This window comes from Lynx canadensis, chromosome A1 (genome assembly GCF_007474595.2).
Source record: "Lynx canadensis isolate LIC74 chromosome A1, mLynCan4.pri.v2, whole genome shotgun sequence".
NCBI lineage: Eukaryota > Metazoa > Chordata > Mammalia > Carnivora > Felidae > Lynx > Lynx canadensis.
The window spans coordinates 24,963,650-24,980,345 of record NC_044303.2 but is presented as its reverse complement, the minus strand read 5'-3'; the positions used below and the strand labels follow the sequence as shown (position 1 = coordinate 24,980,345).

Sequence of the window (16,696 nt, the reverse complement as noted above, 5' to 3'; positions counted from 1 at the left end):
GCAGCCCCGTCCGTCCCTGGTCTTCCCGACTCCATGTGGAATGAACGTCCTCCCAGCGTACCTCCTACTCTAGATCCCTTGGAGAGATCTGGGGCACCTGAGGGGACCCCTCCTACTAATTCCTCACCCAGATAGCAAAAATTAGATGCAAAAGTAAGTCACCTGGTGACTTTGGATAAGTTCAGTGAATCATACCCCATCTTTAAAATTTTCTCTTCCTTGCACGTCAGGGATTTCTTTCCTTCATAATTCCAAATTCTTTCCCATCCCCACACAGTCCCTTCTCACCCATTAGTCCAATTATGACAGAATCATTTCCTGGAGACTTTCTTATTTAACGTGGAAAGACAAATGAAGAGAAACAAGCAAGGAGGAAGGAAGGAAGGAAGGAAGGAAGGAAGGAAGGAAGGAAGGAAGGAAGGAAGGAATAGAGGAAGGAAGGAGAGACGGCAGGCAAGAAAAAGAAACCAGCGTTTATAAGGGCACCACTATGTGCTTGGCATTGGTCAAAGTGCTTTTCTGTATATTTGCCGCATTTAATCCTCCATTAGCCTTACACTGCCTGCCTTATTTTAGACAAGGAAAACGAAGCTCAAAGTGGTTAAGTCCCTTGCCAAGGGTCACCCAGGAACATTGGAGCTGAAGCCACATCTGAGTCCAAAGGCCACGATCCTTATAACTTCTGCCACTCACTCTGAACGGGTACAATGGGTACAAATCATACAACGAACCCGCGTGCATTCACCGTCTTCCTTCCAGTTTCTTTCCCCTGTCACCGTACCATGTGGTTCTAAACTGCCTCAAACCTCCTTTGAAAAGAGGCAGCATGTAGATGGGGTCAATGAGGAAGGGCCAACCTCTAACCAAGGTCACTTTGGAGGGAGGCACAGAGCAAGTGTCACCGTCTCACCTGACAGATGGAGAAGCCAAGGTGAAATGACTTGCTCAAGACCCGGTGGGACCGAAGCCAGGCTCTCGGTTCTGAGAAAACCTCCTCAGCCAAGGATTCTCAAGAAGTGGGTGGTAAGTGGCTGGGAGCTCGCTTTCCCGCCTCTGATTTCTCTCGGATTCTTGGAGAGCCTCGTGAATCTGGGACGTGCTTCAGTAAGCACGCCGAGGAGGGTCCAGCTGGCATTTATTTAATTACCATAAACAGATGTATCTCTTTGGCTTCAGTGAGGTTGGTTCTTGATGTGCTCATCAGCCCTCCTGCTTACGGGGAGGCCGGGCGGGCACGGGGGCGGCACAGGGTCCCCGGGGCGCCAGCCACCCCCCACCCCCACCCCGAGGGGCGCTGGGGCGAGCAGGTGTCACGGGGGCTGGATGGTCATGACACTGGTGCCAGGGGCACTTTCCTCACAGACGCGCCATCATCCCTTCCTTCCACGTCAGGGTCCCCCGTGAGCCCTGTGTGGCTCTCCGGGACTGTCCCCAGATGTCAGGGCTGCTGGAGGAGGCGCCTGGGATTTACTTTGGTGATCTGCCCTCGGCAGCTCCCGGCTGAGCGTTTTGCTCCCGCCCTCCAAAGTCAGTGTGAACACTCCTCTGCATTTCTCCAGCTTGCACACTGGACACAAGGCTCGTCCACGTCGTTCCACTTTTCTCTGACAAGCTCACCTCGCAGATGGATGTCTCCCTCCCTCCCTCCCTCCCTCAGTTCTTCCCACAGCCGTTTGGGAAAGAGAAAACGTTTGAAAGGAATAAGGGGGAAGGTTTACCAGAGATCCAGGTGGACGCTGAGTTAGATTAGGTAGAAAATGGTCATTGATATTTCATTTCTCGTTGATTTTAGAAAAAAAAAAATTTAGCGATCAATGTAGCTGCCGACTCAGACACCCCTTCGCCTGACAACACCTGTAACCAATTATTTATTTACTTATATCGAAGTAAAACCGGCATATAACATTATATTAGCTTCAGGTGCACAACATAGTAATTCGGTATTTGTATACACTGCAGGGCGATTGCCACAATGAGCCCAGTAACGTCTGTCCCCACACAATTGACCCCGATCACCCTTTCGCCCGCCCCCTCCCTTCTGGTAACCACCAGTCTGTTCTTTGTATCCGGGAGTTTTGTTTTGTTTTGTTTTTTAGATTCCACATATAAGTAACATCGTACAATATCTGTCTTTCTCTGTCTGATTTATTTCATTTAGCATGAGGCCCTCAGAGCCCATCCATGTTTTCACAAATGACAAGATTTCCCTCTTTTTTTTTTTATGACTGGGTAATATTCCGTTGTATGATATCTATCTCTCTCTATATCTGTCTAAAGATGTGTAGATATATATCACATTTTCTTTATCTACTCCTCCGTTGATGGGTACTTAGGCTGTTTCCTTATCTTGGCTATTGTAAATAATGCTGCGGTGAACAGAGGAGCCCATATATCTGTTTGAATTAGGGTTTTCATTTTCTTCAGATAAATACCCAGAAGTGGAATAGCCGGGTCAGGTAGTAGATCTACTTTCAATTTTTTTAAGATTTTTTTTTCTTATTGATTTATCTGAGAAAGAGAGAGAGCGCGCGAGCAAAGGGCAGAGAGAGAGAGAGACGGAGAAAATCTTAAGCAGACGGTGCATTCAGCACAGAGACTGATGCGGGGTTCGATCTCACAACCCTGAGATCGTGAGCTGAGTCGAAATCAAGAGTCTGTTGCTTAACCGACTGAGCCATCCGGGTGCCCCTGGCTTTTAATCTTTTGAGACACTTCCATACTATCTTCCATAGTGGCTGTACTAATTTACATTCCCACCAATAGTGCACAGATGTTCCTTTTTCACCATATCCTTGCCAACGCTTGTTATTACTTGTCTTTTTGATAATAGCTGTTCCGACAGGTGTGAGATCGTATCTCGTTGTGGTTTTGGTTTGGGCGATGAGTGATGTGGAACATTTATTTGTGAGCCTGTCTTCTTTAGAACAATGTCTGTTTAGATCCTCTCCCCATTTTTGAATCGGATTTGTTGTTATTTTTTCTGAGTCAAGTTCTTTATATGTTTGGATGTTAACCTCTCATCAGATGTATGATTTGCAAATATTTTCTCCCCTTCAGGAGGTTGCCTTTTCTTTTCTTTTCTTTTCCCTTTTTTCTTTGTCTTTTTTTTTTCTTTTTGCCAGTTTCCTTTGCTATGTACCCATTTTTAAACAAAAGGGGTCACGGAGCACAGATTTCCTTTTATGCAGGGTTATTTGGAGTTGAGCGTGTAGGTAAAGCGGTTGCAAAGTTTCCCCTGAAGCATCTTATGCAAATCATAGTTTTTATTGAGCCTGAATTTGGAAGGCTATGCTCTTTGTAGAAGTTTCCAGACAAGCAATTGTGTTATCAAGAGGGAGACACAGCTTTAGATAGAGGTTAAAAGCACCAGCTAACCTGTATTGCTCATTGAACGCATCCTTGGACAGGTTACTTAATCTCTCTGTGCCTTAGTTTCCTCTTGTGTGAATTGGGGATACACTGATGGCATTGTTCCGAGGACGGTCAAACAGGCAATTCAGGTAAATCGCTTGGCACAGCAGTTGGCAGTTTGTAAGGGCTCAATAAACATCAGCCAATAATAATAATTTTAAAAAGCACGCGCGTATCCATAGTCTTAACTTGGGTTCTCCAAAAATAGAGCCTGAGAGAAAGATTTGGATGCAGGAGTTTATTTGGAAGGCGGTTCCAGGAAGCAGGAGGAAGGAGGAAAGTCACTGCTGTAGGCCACAGGGGCTTGATTCTACCAGGCGGCACAGAGAAGCCTGGAGAATGCCTCCCAGGACCGCCCGCCAAGAGCTGGGGCAGCTACGCGTGTGTTTGACGTATATACACAAGGGTGAATAAGACAGGATCCCACCTCGGCGTGTTTAAATGAAATCTAGTCCACTCGGTCCTCGTCCTCTGGCTCAGTTGTGAAAAGAGAGCACTAATGGACGACATGTCAAGAAGTGCTTAAAGGCACAGGATTTGAGTTTAAGAAGGCTCCACCCCAGTGAACAAGCTCTTCCAGCGTTTTCTGCTTCGTTATTCTGTAGCACAGAGGAGGAGAATCGCATACCATTTCCCGGCGAGAACTAAACGCACAGCATTTCCCACAGTTCCTGGACATAGCATGCCTTCCACAAATGGCAGCCACCGTGTGGCTGTCATTGTCATTATTGTTATCACTGTGTGCGTACCCGACAGCGGAAAACAATTGTCTGATGGTTGCAGGATGTGTAGCTGGCTTAGCTTCGTGCAAGTCATAATACACCTCGGACTTACAGAAAGGAAACCCGAGGTTCCGGGTGGCTACTTGCGTTGGCCTTCCTGGTTGACCTTTGGTGAGGTCGTAGGAGTTAGATCTGGGGGGCCCTGGTGTCTGGCTGCAAAGCTGGGCAGATGATGAGACTGCCTGGCCAGTCTCACAAAATCTGTTATTGACCTGCCTGTGGTTCTGCCTTCCTAATGCCCAGCGAACCCCCTCTTCCCTTTCCAAATGTGGTCTGTAATGGCCTTGCTCCTCCATAGAAGACATTCTCCAGTCTTGTGCTGGGAGGCCCAGCCTTGCTCCTTCCCCAGGCCACTCTCTCCTAGCTGGAGTTCCTGGGGCCTCGGCTGGAGACAGCCCTGCAGCACACAGCTCCCTCCTCATCACAAATTTGTGATTAAAAATACATTAAAGGACCGAGAAATTATTAAGAGATACGGCATCTTGCAAGTCAAACTGACATTTCCGGTTAGATCACAATTCTCACTTAGCCCCAAGGACCCTGTTCGATGGCTAAAAACATTAGGCTCGTTTCAGATCTGCTTTCTGAGGGCATTTTCACCTGGGGCCCGGGGGTAAGATGCAAATGTAGCTTTTTGTACCAGAACTTGATCCGTCTACTATCTGAAAGTCTGGGGTTATTGCTTCGTGGCTTTAGCGAAGCCATTTGGAGCCTCATCTTCCGCCTGCTGTGTATTTGAGCCAGTACCAGAGACCCAAGGAACATTGACCTTTTTAATGCCCCGCTGTTGCCTGGCTGGTTTACACCTGGCACCTTGTCCTGAGGACAGGGACCCCCTGGGAAGACATCCGGCATTGCCACAGGGTCCTATTATTAGAGAGGCAGTGTCCTTAACCAGCGCTCTCCTCCTCCAGCAGTGTGGGGTCACAGAGCAGTGGGCTGTGCCCGTCATCAGCTCTGACCTTGAGCAAGTCCCTTCATCCCTTTATCATCCTTGTTTCTCAGACCAGGACCTGAAACTACAGCATCACTCTAGCTCTCTTATCTTGAACAGACTGTGCTTCAAAATCTTGGCCACTGGACAGACAGGTCACGTTACTGCTGCCCCCTCCCTCCGTTCATTTGGAGCAAGAGGAGTTCGGTCACCCACACAAGTTGGGCAAGAGAAGCTTGCTCACCTCTTGTGCCCCGAGTAATATCCCTACGGGACACAGCTTAAGAGTAATGATGGCTCCCTTGGGGCGCGTGGGTGGCTCACTCGGTTGAGCGTCCCACTTCGGCTCAGGTCACGATCCCACGGTCCGTGGGTTCGAGCCCCGCGTCGGGCTCTGTGCTGACAGCTCGGAGCCTGGAGCCTGCCTCGGATTCTGTGACGCCCTCTCTCTCTGCCCCTCCCCTGCTCATGCTCTGTCTGTGTCTCTCAAAAATAAATAAATGTTAAAAAAATTTTTAAAAGAGTAATGGTAGCTCCCATTTATGGAGTATTTACTACGGGCTAGGTGCTGTGCTAAGCACCTGACGTACGTGACATTATTCCATCCTCGCAACAGTCATTTTACAGGTGAGGAAATTCAGGCTCGGGAAGGCCAGAGAAATTAGTCAAGGAACAACAGAAGAACAGCGTTGGATACAAACCCAGATCTGTACTTTAAGGCCTCAACTAGAATGTTGCTCCTTTCTTTCCCAACACTTTCTTTCTCCCTTGACCTCCTTCCTGAGGCTGCAGTGGTCAGTCACAGATTGGACAGGAGAGACGTGTCTTGTCCATCTCCCTCTTATTCTTTCTTCCGCGGTCCTGGGGGTCGGCTCTCCCCCTCCACTGGGCTTTGCGTCCTGTGGTCTTGCACTGCTATTCAGAGACCACGCAGGGTCCCCAGAGGTCGGCATCCTCAGAATTACCATCGATTGTGCGAGTGAGCATGAGTGAGTATGTGTTTCAAAAAATTTTTTTAATGTTTATATATTTTTGAGACAGAGAGAGACAGAGCATGAGCGGGGGAGGGGCAGAGAGAGAGGGAGACACAGAATCCGAAGCAGGCTCCGGGCTCCGAGCTGTCAGCACAGAGCCCGACGCGGGGCTCGAACTCAAGGACCGCGAGATCATGACCTGAGCTGAAGCTGGACGCTTCACCGACGGAGCCACCCAGGTGCCCCTGTGAGTGTGCGTTTAGAAACTCAGGCTGGAGGGCGGGAGACCCAGGTCTGTGGACTCGCTTAGTACGTTTAGAAAGTTCTCTGAGAACAGTGGGATCCAGGAATTCTTTCCCGGCTCAGAAAGGTCAGAGCATCTCTCTTGCCGCCCCCTCCCTTGCAGGGCCTGGACCCAGCCACACCCCCCTTCATCCTTGCCCTGCTGAGAGGGAGGCTGCTTCTCAAGGCAGAGTGAACCGAAGGGCAGAGAGAAAACGTCCAGTCTCCCAGGGAGCGGGCAGCGTTTGCGCACGGACGTCTCCCCACCCCGCTGAATCTCTCAGTGGAGTCACCCAGCTCGGATCCACACCCTCCAGATCCGATGCCCCTCACAGAGCCACTTAACCCATGTGCTTACTCAGCTGCTGCTAATGAAAAGACGTCGTGCGTAAGTCATGAGGGGCACGTTTCAGGATGGGTGGAGATGGGGACGTATCTGCACGCCTCCTGGCTCTGTGAATGACAGGGCACCCGGCTGATCAGCCCCTGTCCCGTGACAGGCACCTGTGTCCTGAGACCCGGGCCCTGTCCCATTGGATGAACGGCCTCAGGACCCAGGCAGCATCCAGTGTTGTATGGAAGCGATGCCTTAAGGACAAATCTTACTTTTATATAAGGCGAGAAATTGTGCTACTCAAAATTCCCTTCAAGGCCAAAGGCGATTCACGAATACCAAAGAGCAGCAAGCAGGAGGCTTGCAGAGAGGGCGGGAGGGCAGAGAAAGACAGCCCGGTGGGGCTCCAGGGAGTGGACTCGGGCTTCCAAGGAGGTGCTTTCATCGTAATGACCATTGTTGACAGTAACTGCTGCCGACTCTCCTCCGGGCGGCAGACATTTTCCTCGTAGGCGCTCAGTTCAGCCTCAAGGCCACCCTAGCAGGTGGGCACTGTTTTCTCGCTTTTAAAGATGAGGAAATGGAGCCTCCGGGGGGCTCAGCCATTTGTTCAAAGTCACACGTCTACACGTGGCACACTCTGGATTTGACTTCAGGCCTGGCTCCCCCAAAGCCCGTGTTTTTTTCCCCCCACCCCGACACCCACTACTTCTCCCCGTATTGACCTGGTGGGTGTAAAGGGCTATGCTTTTGACTATGTGTCTCTTTACTACTTGATTTAAAAAACACAGTGTGCACGCAGAATGCAGGTTTGGTGAAGGGGGATGATAGGTGCGTGGTGCAACCCGCGGGGTCATACTGCTGGCCCAGGGCTGATGGGGTGCAGGACGGGGGTCCCTGTAATTTTCTGCTCTGACGGCACGCACCTGCACGAGGGACATTTCGTTGGGGGCTAACTTCAAGGCAGCCTGGGACAGCGCAGGGGATATGGGTCTGGGATTAGGAGACGTAACTTAACACTTCCATTTCTGTCGCCGGATGGGTTGACATTTGCAAAAGTTGTGTAGAGGGTTGAATGGCGGCTCACACGATGACATGTTCACATCCCCCGGAACCTATGAGTATCACTTTACGTGGCAAGAGAGTGAATATGACATGACCCAAAGGTAGGATTGAATTAAGGGTCTCGAGAGGAGAAGCTTATCCCGGATGAACCAGGGAGGCCTTAAATGCAATCCCACGTATCCTTGTAAGATAGCCACACAGAGGAGAGGACACGCGGAGGAGAGAAAGGGACGGTGGGACACCACAGAGGCAGACATTGGAGGGATGTGGCCACAAGCCAAGGAACACATGGAGCCACCAGAAGCTGGATGAGGCAAGGAGCAGAGTCTTCCCTGGCGAGCCTTAGAGCGGGCAGGGTGCTGCTGACACCTTGATTTTGGACGTCTCACCTCCCCGAACCGCGAGGGAATGCGTTTCTGTTTAAGCCCCCAGTTTGTGGCAGTGTGTTACGGCAATGCTGGGAAATGGATGTACATCACTTCCCCCTCTCTGGCCTCAGTTTCCTCAACTATAAAATAAGAAGCTTTAGGGGCACCTGGGTGGCTCAGTCGGTTAAGCGTCCAACTCTTGGTTTCAGCTCAGGTCACGATCTCACGGTTGGTGAGTTCGAGTCCCGCATCTGGCTCTGTGCCGACAGTGGGGAGACTGCTTGGGATTCTCTCTCCTTCTCTCTCTCTCTCTCTCTCTCTCTCTCTCTCTCTCTGCCCCTCTCCAGCTCATGTGTGCACTCTTGTTCTCTCTCTCTCTCTCAAAATAAATGAACTTTAAAAAAAGAAGGTTTGACCTTCCATTTCATTTAATGACTCCCTGTCATTCCCTGAGTCCCAGGCCCCTGTGGAGGACAGGTCTCCCTTCCCCAGACTGACCCCTTCCGTGTAACAATTAGCATCTAAGCAGGTCAACTTTTGCCTTTGAGAAACAGAGCTATTTGATTCAAGATGACTTTCAGGGTAAAATACCTTCACAGACGGTTATTCCCCCCCCCCCCCATTGTTAATTGCTAGAAAAATACTCTGCCTCACCCTGGGGAAGTCATCCAAATAGCTCTGACCTCTCTGTGGACTTCAAGGAAAGCTTGCAGTACCGGTTTTCTCATTTCTGTCACAGAGTCTGCAGCTCAAGGGACCGTGGTTAAGAGAGTTACATGAAATCTGCTCTGGCGCCTCTGGATACGTGGGGGACAGAGGTAATCGGCTCACCTCGCCTCGGTGCCAGCTTCGGCCTCCCTGCAACTCCATCACCAGCTCGCCAAATGACTGCTCGGGGCCCCGGGCCTTTACTTATGGGACTCGGGAGCCTCGTTTGCAATCACCATTAACCAGAAAAGCTGCACAGCCGCTCGGTGCCCGTGGAGTTGAGTGTCCTACAATATCCACGGGAACCGAGGGCTGGAAGAGTCTGCACGGGGAGCTTTTAGAATAAGGCCCAGAGAGCGACCCCCACCAGTTTCAGCTCCTCTCTTATCCTCTCCGGGCCCCTCCAAGGTGCTCGTGAACTGTGCGGAGGCACAAGAGAGGCCAGCAAAAGGAAGATGGTGACACTTCCAGAGGATGGGGCCCGGGGTTCCTCAGGGGTGGGTTATGTCAACCAGAGCCGGGTAACCCACACTCTGGCTATTAACCAGTCTTGGCGGAAGCCTTCAAGTGCTTTAAAACAGGTATTCAGGCTGAACGCTCCAACGGCCGCCTCTAAATCCCTAAAAACAATGTTCAGGTCTTTAGCTCTCTTTAGCCGAGCCATGTCAGGCAGAGTTAGGGAAAGCCCCGGGGTGAGAACGGGATTTCCAAAGATTACCCAGAAACAGGAGAGGTGATGTCTGGCTTTGCCACACATATCTCCTCGGTCCCCTCCTTTGGTGATCCCCCTCCTCCACCTTGCAGTCCCCCCCCAACCCCCCATCACCTGTCACTCAACACACATTCATCCACACCGGCTCAGGTTGGTCTTAGAATAAAAGGCGTGTGGATGCTTCAAGTAATGGTGCGGAAATGTCCAGATTTTAGATGTAGTGTTAGTCAGGCCCTGAAATTAAAGCCATCATTGTCCCATACGCCCCTCCCATCTCGTGCATGCGTGTGTGTGTGTGTGTGTGTGTGTGTGTGTGTGTATTTCAGTCTGTAAGCCCAAGGTTAACAGGTTAAAATAAAGAGGTTTAGGACCAGCTAGATGGAGGTATGAGTGGCCTTCCAGGACAAGCGGGGACGTTACACCCTCTGTTCTAGATGCTGGTGAGGGCACTGGGGTATTCAGCAGGGACTCTGGTACCGGCCAGGGCCTTCAGAAGTTTGCCAGAAAGCTCTCTGCTGGTCTTTCCGAAACCAGTTTATCAAGGGCTGTGGTTAAGAGGAGGAAGTCGTCCAGCCAGCCTCAGCTCAGGTACTGTCTGCTTGGAAAGCTCTGAGGACTGGCCCTAGAGGGGCCCTGGCATCTCCAGAGACAGGGCGGGAGAGGGGAAGGCTACCCAGGACAGGGCATTATAGAAGTGGCCGGTGCCAACGGGAGAGGAGCCAGAGCAGAAAGGCTTTCCTGGTTTGGAAACAAGCAAAAAGCACGAGGGCGGAAGGAGTGCCGAGTCAGGACCAGGAGCTGGCGCCCTCACCAGGGCCGGCCCGAAGCCTGCTGACCACATTTCTGTAACCTCTGTGAATGAAGACGGAGAGGGCAGCAAGCCAAGAACGCTGGCTTCTTGCTGGTGACCCTTTATAAAGTGGGAAGGAGAAATGTGGGGGCATCATCTGGAATCCTTATACGTGCAAGGAGACAGACACAGGGACACACAGAGTGTCATTGGCGCCCCATGGAGAGGGCGCTGCAACGGATTCTTCCTCTGCTTGCCCCTTGCTTAAAGCAGAGGTCCCCCGGGTTCTGGTCTCCTGTGTTCCAGTACAGCTTCTCTGAGTGCCCCCTTTTAATTAGGGTGGGCTTAAGGGGTGTCGTGGCTTTATCCAGGGTGTCTGCATTGCCAGGAAGGCTTCTGCCTCCCATGTAGAAGGAGAGGAACCCGCTTGCTTGAAGGAATCCCAGGTTACTGAGTAATCGCCTTAATAAGATTGAGGATGAAGGTGACCTAGGGAAGCATGGTAAATACACGATTTTCTCTGCTCAGTAAGTGAATTTTGATTATAACTCAGCACTTGCCTCGGGTCCTAAAATACTGTTAGCATTCTCTGGAAAGCCCGGGAAGGGACGAAGTGCAAAAAATGCTTCCACAAAGAGAAACACAGGCTTCCCAGCCCTCTTTGTAGCTACACACAACCTAGAAAATTGAAAGCGAGGTTGCAGTCTCTCTGTCCTTGGTCACCATTTCACGTTCCAGCCTGTCATACAAAGTGCACGGAAGCACCACAGATCAATAGCTATTCTGGGTTAACGTTGCCACAGCCCCCCCCCCTTTTTTTTCCTTTAAAAAAAGAATTTTTTCCTCCGTGTAGATCACAGCTGATTATATCCAAGACATATTTCTGCGGTCTATGGAAATTCATGCTTAGTAGGAGCACCTTTTCTTTGAGGTTTTGTTCACTCACTTTTTAATGTAAGTGAAGCGGCCAGCAGTGCTCCGATCGAACTGTCCCTTCAAAAGCTCTGCAAATGGCTGTTAGCCCCCAGGTTTGCAAAGCAGGTAAAACTTACCTGATGGGCCACCTGGACCTCCATAAAGGTGGTCTGGGCTGTAGAGGTCTTTCTGGCTGGCACAGCCCCTGTGACTCCTGTCTTCTCTGCCGGACCCCCCTGGTGGCATTCACAGCCCTCAACTTGCTTTGTTTACCTCCGGGGATGCTTGCGTGGGCAAAATCCCGAAGTGGTTTTTTTATGGGAAATTAAAAAAGCCAAGTGAGAACGGAAAAGCGAGCCATGGAAAATAGTCTCCCAAAGCATATGTCAGAGATTTTTTATGTTACTGCTTATATGGTTTCTAAGTGGGCTAAAGGCTTTGAGTGACAACTTTTAAAGTTCCTACCGGAACCCCCCCACATTATGTGCCATAACAGAATTCTTTTTGGGGGAGAGTGCCACGAGGCACGGCCACCCCTTGGAACTCTTTTTAGCCTCACAGAGCCATGGATATACTCATTCATATGTCCATTTCGAAGGTGGAGAAGGGAAGGCTCAGAGAGGTTGAATCTTTTGAGGGCGCACAGCTGGTCAGAGCTGACCCAGAGCCTCCAACCCTGACTCTGAACTCCTGGGTTTCGGGCAGCAGGACTACTTACTAACCAATGTCCAGGCAGACCTCGCTAAAAAATACACACAGATGCGTCTCACCCCAGCCCACCCCACCCCACCCCAGATCTGAGCCGTCTCCTCCCGTCATCAGCTGCAGCCAGCGAACCACATAAATGCAAACTTTGGTCTCAGACACAATTTTTAAAGGCATTAAAATGCAAAACAGAAGTAAACAAAACGTCTCGCCACGGGGAAGTAACTAATGTAAAGTGACAAAATAATGGGAGTTTGAACGCGGTCTCCAAAGTGGCGGTAACGTGGAATTCAGAATCACGTTTTAGTATGTCCGCCATGCACTTGCTTTGCCAAGGATGACTGGCAGTGGACCGTCATTTGTATAACTAAGCCACGAATGCAAAAGGAGCCAGTGGAACGAGGGGCAGGAGAGCTAGAGCCAGAAAGAGAGAGCATAGGACGGAGAGAGCAAATGCAGTTCATGGAGCTGGTGCTAGTCACAGACTGGGTACTTCCGAGAGCTAGTTCCTAGGTCTGTGCACCGTAGCGATCCTGGAGCAGTCCAGCACCCCTCTGCCCAGGACGGACCGCCTCTACTGCCACAGGCACTCCAGGCAGCTGTCCCTCCTAGGGACTTCCAGGAATCGGGGCGGCGGGAGGGGAGAGGCTACCCATCAGTCCTGACCTGCAGGGCCGAGGAGAGTCTGAGTCTTTATAGGAGTTTATACAGTGATGAGGGACGAGCAACGCTTTCCCTACCCAAGAGCAGTGGTCAGGATGAGAGATCTATCCTGCCAGGCTGTTCCAGCACTCTCCTGCAGACCTGCCCTCCTCCCTGTCACTCAGCCCTGCGCGTGGTGAGGTAGACAGGAAAGCAGCTCCCAGTGAGTTCATCGTTTATCTTAAAACAGAGCCAAGGTGGCTCGGAGTTTCGTATCGGGGACTTCAGCTGAGCCCCCCCACCCTCCCGCTCTCTACTGCCCTGTCTTGTCTCTGCCCCCACCACCCCCAGCCAACGTTCTTCGTTCATTTCCCTGTGGATCGCGGCTGTGATGTGGAGCAGTCTTCCCAGACCCCAGATTTGGGCTGTTCTTGTAAAGGGCTTTGGCCCGAAGACACAAATGCAGAGGCGGTGGCGCCAGACGCGGCCCCGGGCAGCCGGCGGGGATTCACACACCCGCAGCTCCCAGCCGGTTTCATTATTATACAACTGAAGCAAATCCCGCCCCCTCCGGTCCCCAGCGCAAGGGGCGCAGCAGCTCACAGGGAGCAAAGACTAACTCCTCCTGATCTTTCAATCTCTCTCTTACACGCACACACACACGCACACACACGCCGAGTCTGAGCAAAAGGCAAACCACTTTGCAGAGAGAGCCCCCCTCATCCGCTCCCAGGTCAGGCTCCGGGGGTTGCGCGCCCCCGCCCGTGGCCACTTCAGCGGCAGCCAGCAGAAGGGGGCTTCCGCAATCCATGTGCCTGCCTGCCTTTCCAAACACATGGGGCAGTGTGCAATTTGGGTAACTTTTCACATCCTGTCTCCTGAACGCTTGCCCACAAATATTTGGGAGCTAGAAGAGGACGCCCCCTTCCCCCTCCGCCACCCTCCCTTCCGACCCCGCTCTTAGGCTGACAGCTCCGGGGAAAGAGACTGGACTCTCACTCCAGCTGTTCTGCCAGTCGGGGAGACAACACGCTGTCACCGAGAGCACGAGAGACACCTAGAAAGCCAGAAGGAGCCGAGGCAACCCCTCCGGGTACCAAGCGCGTCCTAGCGCTAGCCAGAGAGCCTTTGCCGGGAGCTCCAGGAGCACGCGCGGAGGGTCACCGACCAGCCGGGAGAAAGGACTGGAACCCGAGCCGCGGGAATAGAAAATGATAGCAACTCACCTTTAGGTTGTGCGTGGGGTTTACAACGCAGACAAGTTGCCCAGCGGCGGCGAAAACCCGTTTAGCCTTGTAGTGCTGAAAGCGGAGGTGAATGAGATCTAACACAGCCCCAAAGCACTGGGTAAAGAAAAGCATCACAACTTTTGGGGGGGTTGTTGGCACAGGAAGGCAGCGGGAAGAAGCTGGTAAGTCCTTGGGCTCTGGAAGGAGCACAGCCTCTGAGACACTCCGCTCCAGCCCGGCTTAGCGTGCCTTCATATTCATCATCAAAATAAGACGGTTAGAATCTTGCAGCAGTGAGGCGGCCAATCAAAAGGACAGAAATGTTATCCTTGAGGTGCAGAGACAGCCAATAACAAATGCCTCCCCTACCGAAACTCCCTGATGAATTGAGCCTGGCGGAGAATGTATTATTGAACATTACCATAGATCAGCACATTGCATTTATCTTGTGATTACAGCCAACCATACATAATGCTGGGGAGATAGGCTGACAAAATTGATTGCTTCATGTGTCTCCATTTATTAATTGACTTAATTTAACACGAGAGCCTTTCTCAACGCGCTGGCAAAAACGTAAAGCATTTAAACCGCCAAATAGTAAAGCGCCCGGCTCCAAAGTAGGCAGATGGATAACGCAGATCGTGGCTCGACGCACCAGAGCTGCTTGGGAGAAAATCAAATATTACAAGACTCCGATTCCAGATAAGGATTTGGCAGCATGGAAACGTGCATCTTTCAATCTTGTGCTCTCTGCGATTTGGATTTCAGCCCCCTGATAAATCTTACTTTCCAATCTTTATCAAAGAAAAGAATCCCTAACAAATAAAAGCATTTGCAGTTGGGAGGTGGGGGGATACATATATATACTGTAATTACTGAAGCCTGAAAATATTAAAGCATAAAGATGCACGGGATCTGCTGCTAAAAATAACGAAATCCCTGATGCGTGAATGCACACACACACACACGCACACACACACACACACACACACACACACGGAAAAACCTACACAGAGAGGAAAGTGGCTTGTAAATCAGCAAAATAATTACAGATGTGGAGGGTCTTCGCTTGTCATTCATTTGCATATTGGTGGGCAGCAAATCGCTAATTAACCACTAGATTGTTGGAGACATTAAAATAGGGATTAGGAAGTGCACATACCACATTGTTTGCTGGTCTCCGGGAATGCCAGCGGCACATTTCTGCGGGAGCGGGCAGAGGGCATTCTAGGCTCCTGACGGCACTCCCTCTCCAGAGTGGGGCTGGCGGGGGCACTAAGCCCACTCCCTGGTTCCGGAAAAGAGGCTCATGAACGGCACACCCAAGTGTCCTAGGGTATCTGGGGACTAGTTCCGATGGCTTAGTCAAGTCTTTGTGACTAACACAGCAGAGGTAGGTGTGTTTTGTCTCCTTTCGTCTTTTGTTGTTTCAGCACCTGGGGGTGAGTTGGATCAGCCTTGTATGCGAATTGCACCCGGAGTGTGAGCCCAAGTTCCTTCCTGATTGGCCCTCACTCTGCTGGGGCGACAGTGCTTGTGTTGTAACGTAGGCAAAGCCTACACACGCCTGGGACACCCACGTCTGTGACCTGGTCAGACCAGGTCAGCCAACAACAGATTAAACTCTAGCGGGGAGAAGGTACAGGTTTACTGAAACCAGGACAAAGGCAGGGATTCGTTTTGACCCGAATTTAAAACCACACCGATGCTTCAAGAAACACGCCGAACACTGAATTGTTGCTTCCATTTTCATTAGTGGAAACTTTGTACTTTCTAAAAATGACTGCACTCACACAAAACTCGAAGGCGACAACATTTGAACCGGTTAGAAACTCACACGCCGTGATGCGTGCTATAGGACATGAGTTCCTAGACCCTCTCATTATTTGGTTCATAAGTCAGGGTTGCTAGACCACGACCCTGGAATTTGCTTTCTGAAGTTTTCATTCTCCAGAAGCAGCTTTCGGGAGTTCAGCAGGAAAGCATTCGGTGTTCTTGTACTGCCTCACTTAAACAAACAAACAGATTGTATAACCTCAGACAGGTTTCTTAATCTCACTGAGGCTTGGTTCCCACACTTGTAACGTGGGGATAACAGAAATTTATTTGCTTCTCAGGGTCGTTGTGAAGACTAAGTTGATGTATCTGTAAGTACCCTGCACAGTGCCCGATTCAAAGCAGCCTCCCAAGTCTCGAGTCTACTGCATAGCTCTGGCAGAAGGGTGATTATTTGCAGGTATGTATTTTCTTCCTGCTCCCTGAAATATTTTTCCCTGTGGAGATTCACCCTACCCCTGAGGGCCACACAAGCAGAGGGCACGGAAACAGTGGACTTTGCTCCTGCTGTGTTCTTAAGCATAGGTATTCCCGATATGAGCTGGAGGCCACCATTGAGGGCTGGAGACCAGGCTAGGAGTCAGGACCCAGGGGCTGAGGAACGCATGTTGACATGAGCAGTGAGGGCAGCACCCCAGACCTGCTCTGTTGGATGTTTTTCTTTAGTTCCGGACGTGAGCCCTTGCTCTAACTCTCTACCCGAAACCTGGTTTCCGTTACTCTAGTTTAGGGTATTAAGCACATCATCTGTCCTCAGAATCAGTTCTCACAAAACTCATCTGTTGGAAAACGTTTGGAGTTAACCCTAACAGCAGATGTTCATGCTTAATGTCTCCAAAATAGGGTGGCATAAACCAACCTTCAAATAGAGATTTCGAGCTGTGTCACCGTTTACCACTAAGTCGGGTCCTCTGCAATAGTCATGCCAACCCCCCCACCCCCACCCCCCTGCTGCCTCATGTCACACCGTAATGTTCAGGGCTTCCCTTCACCTCCACAGCAACCAGAT

The 16,696-nt window shown here is 50.8% G+C and overlaps 1 protein-coding gene across 1 annotated transcript in view; it reads right to left on the bottom strand.

The window, feature by feature from the left end:
- The window catches only part of SIAH3 (siah E3 ubiquitin protein ligase family member 3), a 68,064-nt gene extending 53,981 nt beyond the window's left edge, over positions 1-14,083 (bottom strand). The window contains exon 1 of the mRNA XM_030333817.1: positions 13,849-14,083. Coding sequence (XP_030189677.1) covers positions 13,849-13,983 — 135 coding nt within the window. The 5' untranslated portion in view covers positions 13,984-14,083. The remainder of the gene's footprint in view (positions 1-13,848) is intronic.
- Positions 14,084-16,696: the final 2,613 nt, after the last annotated feature.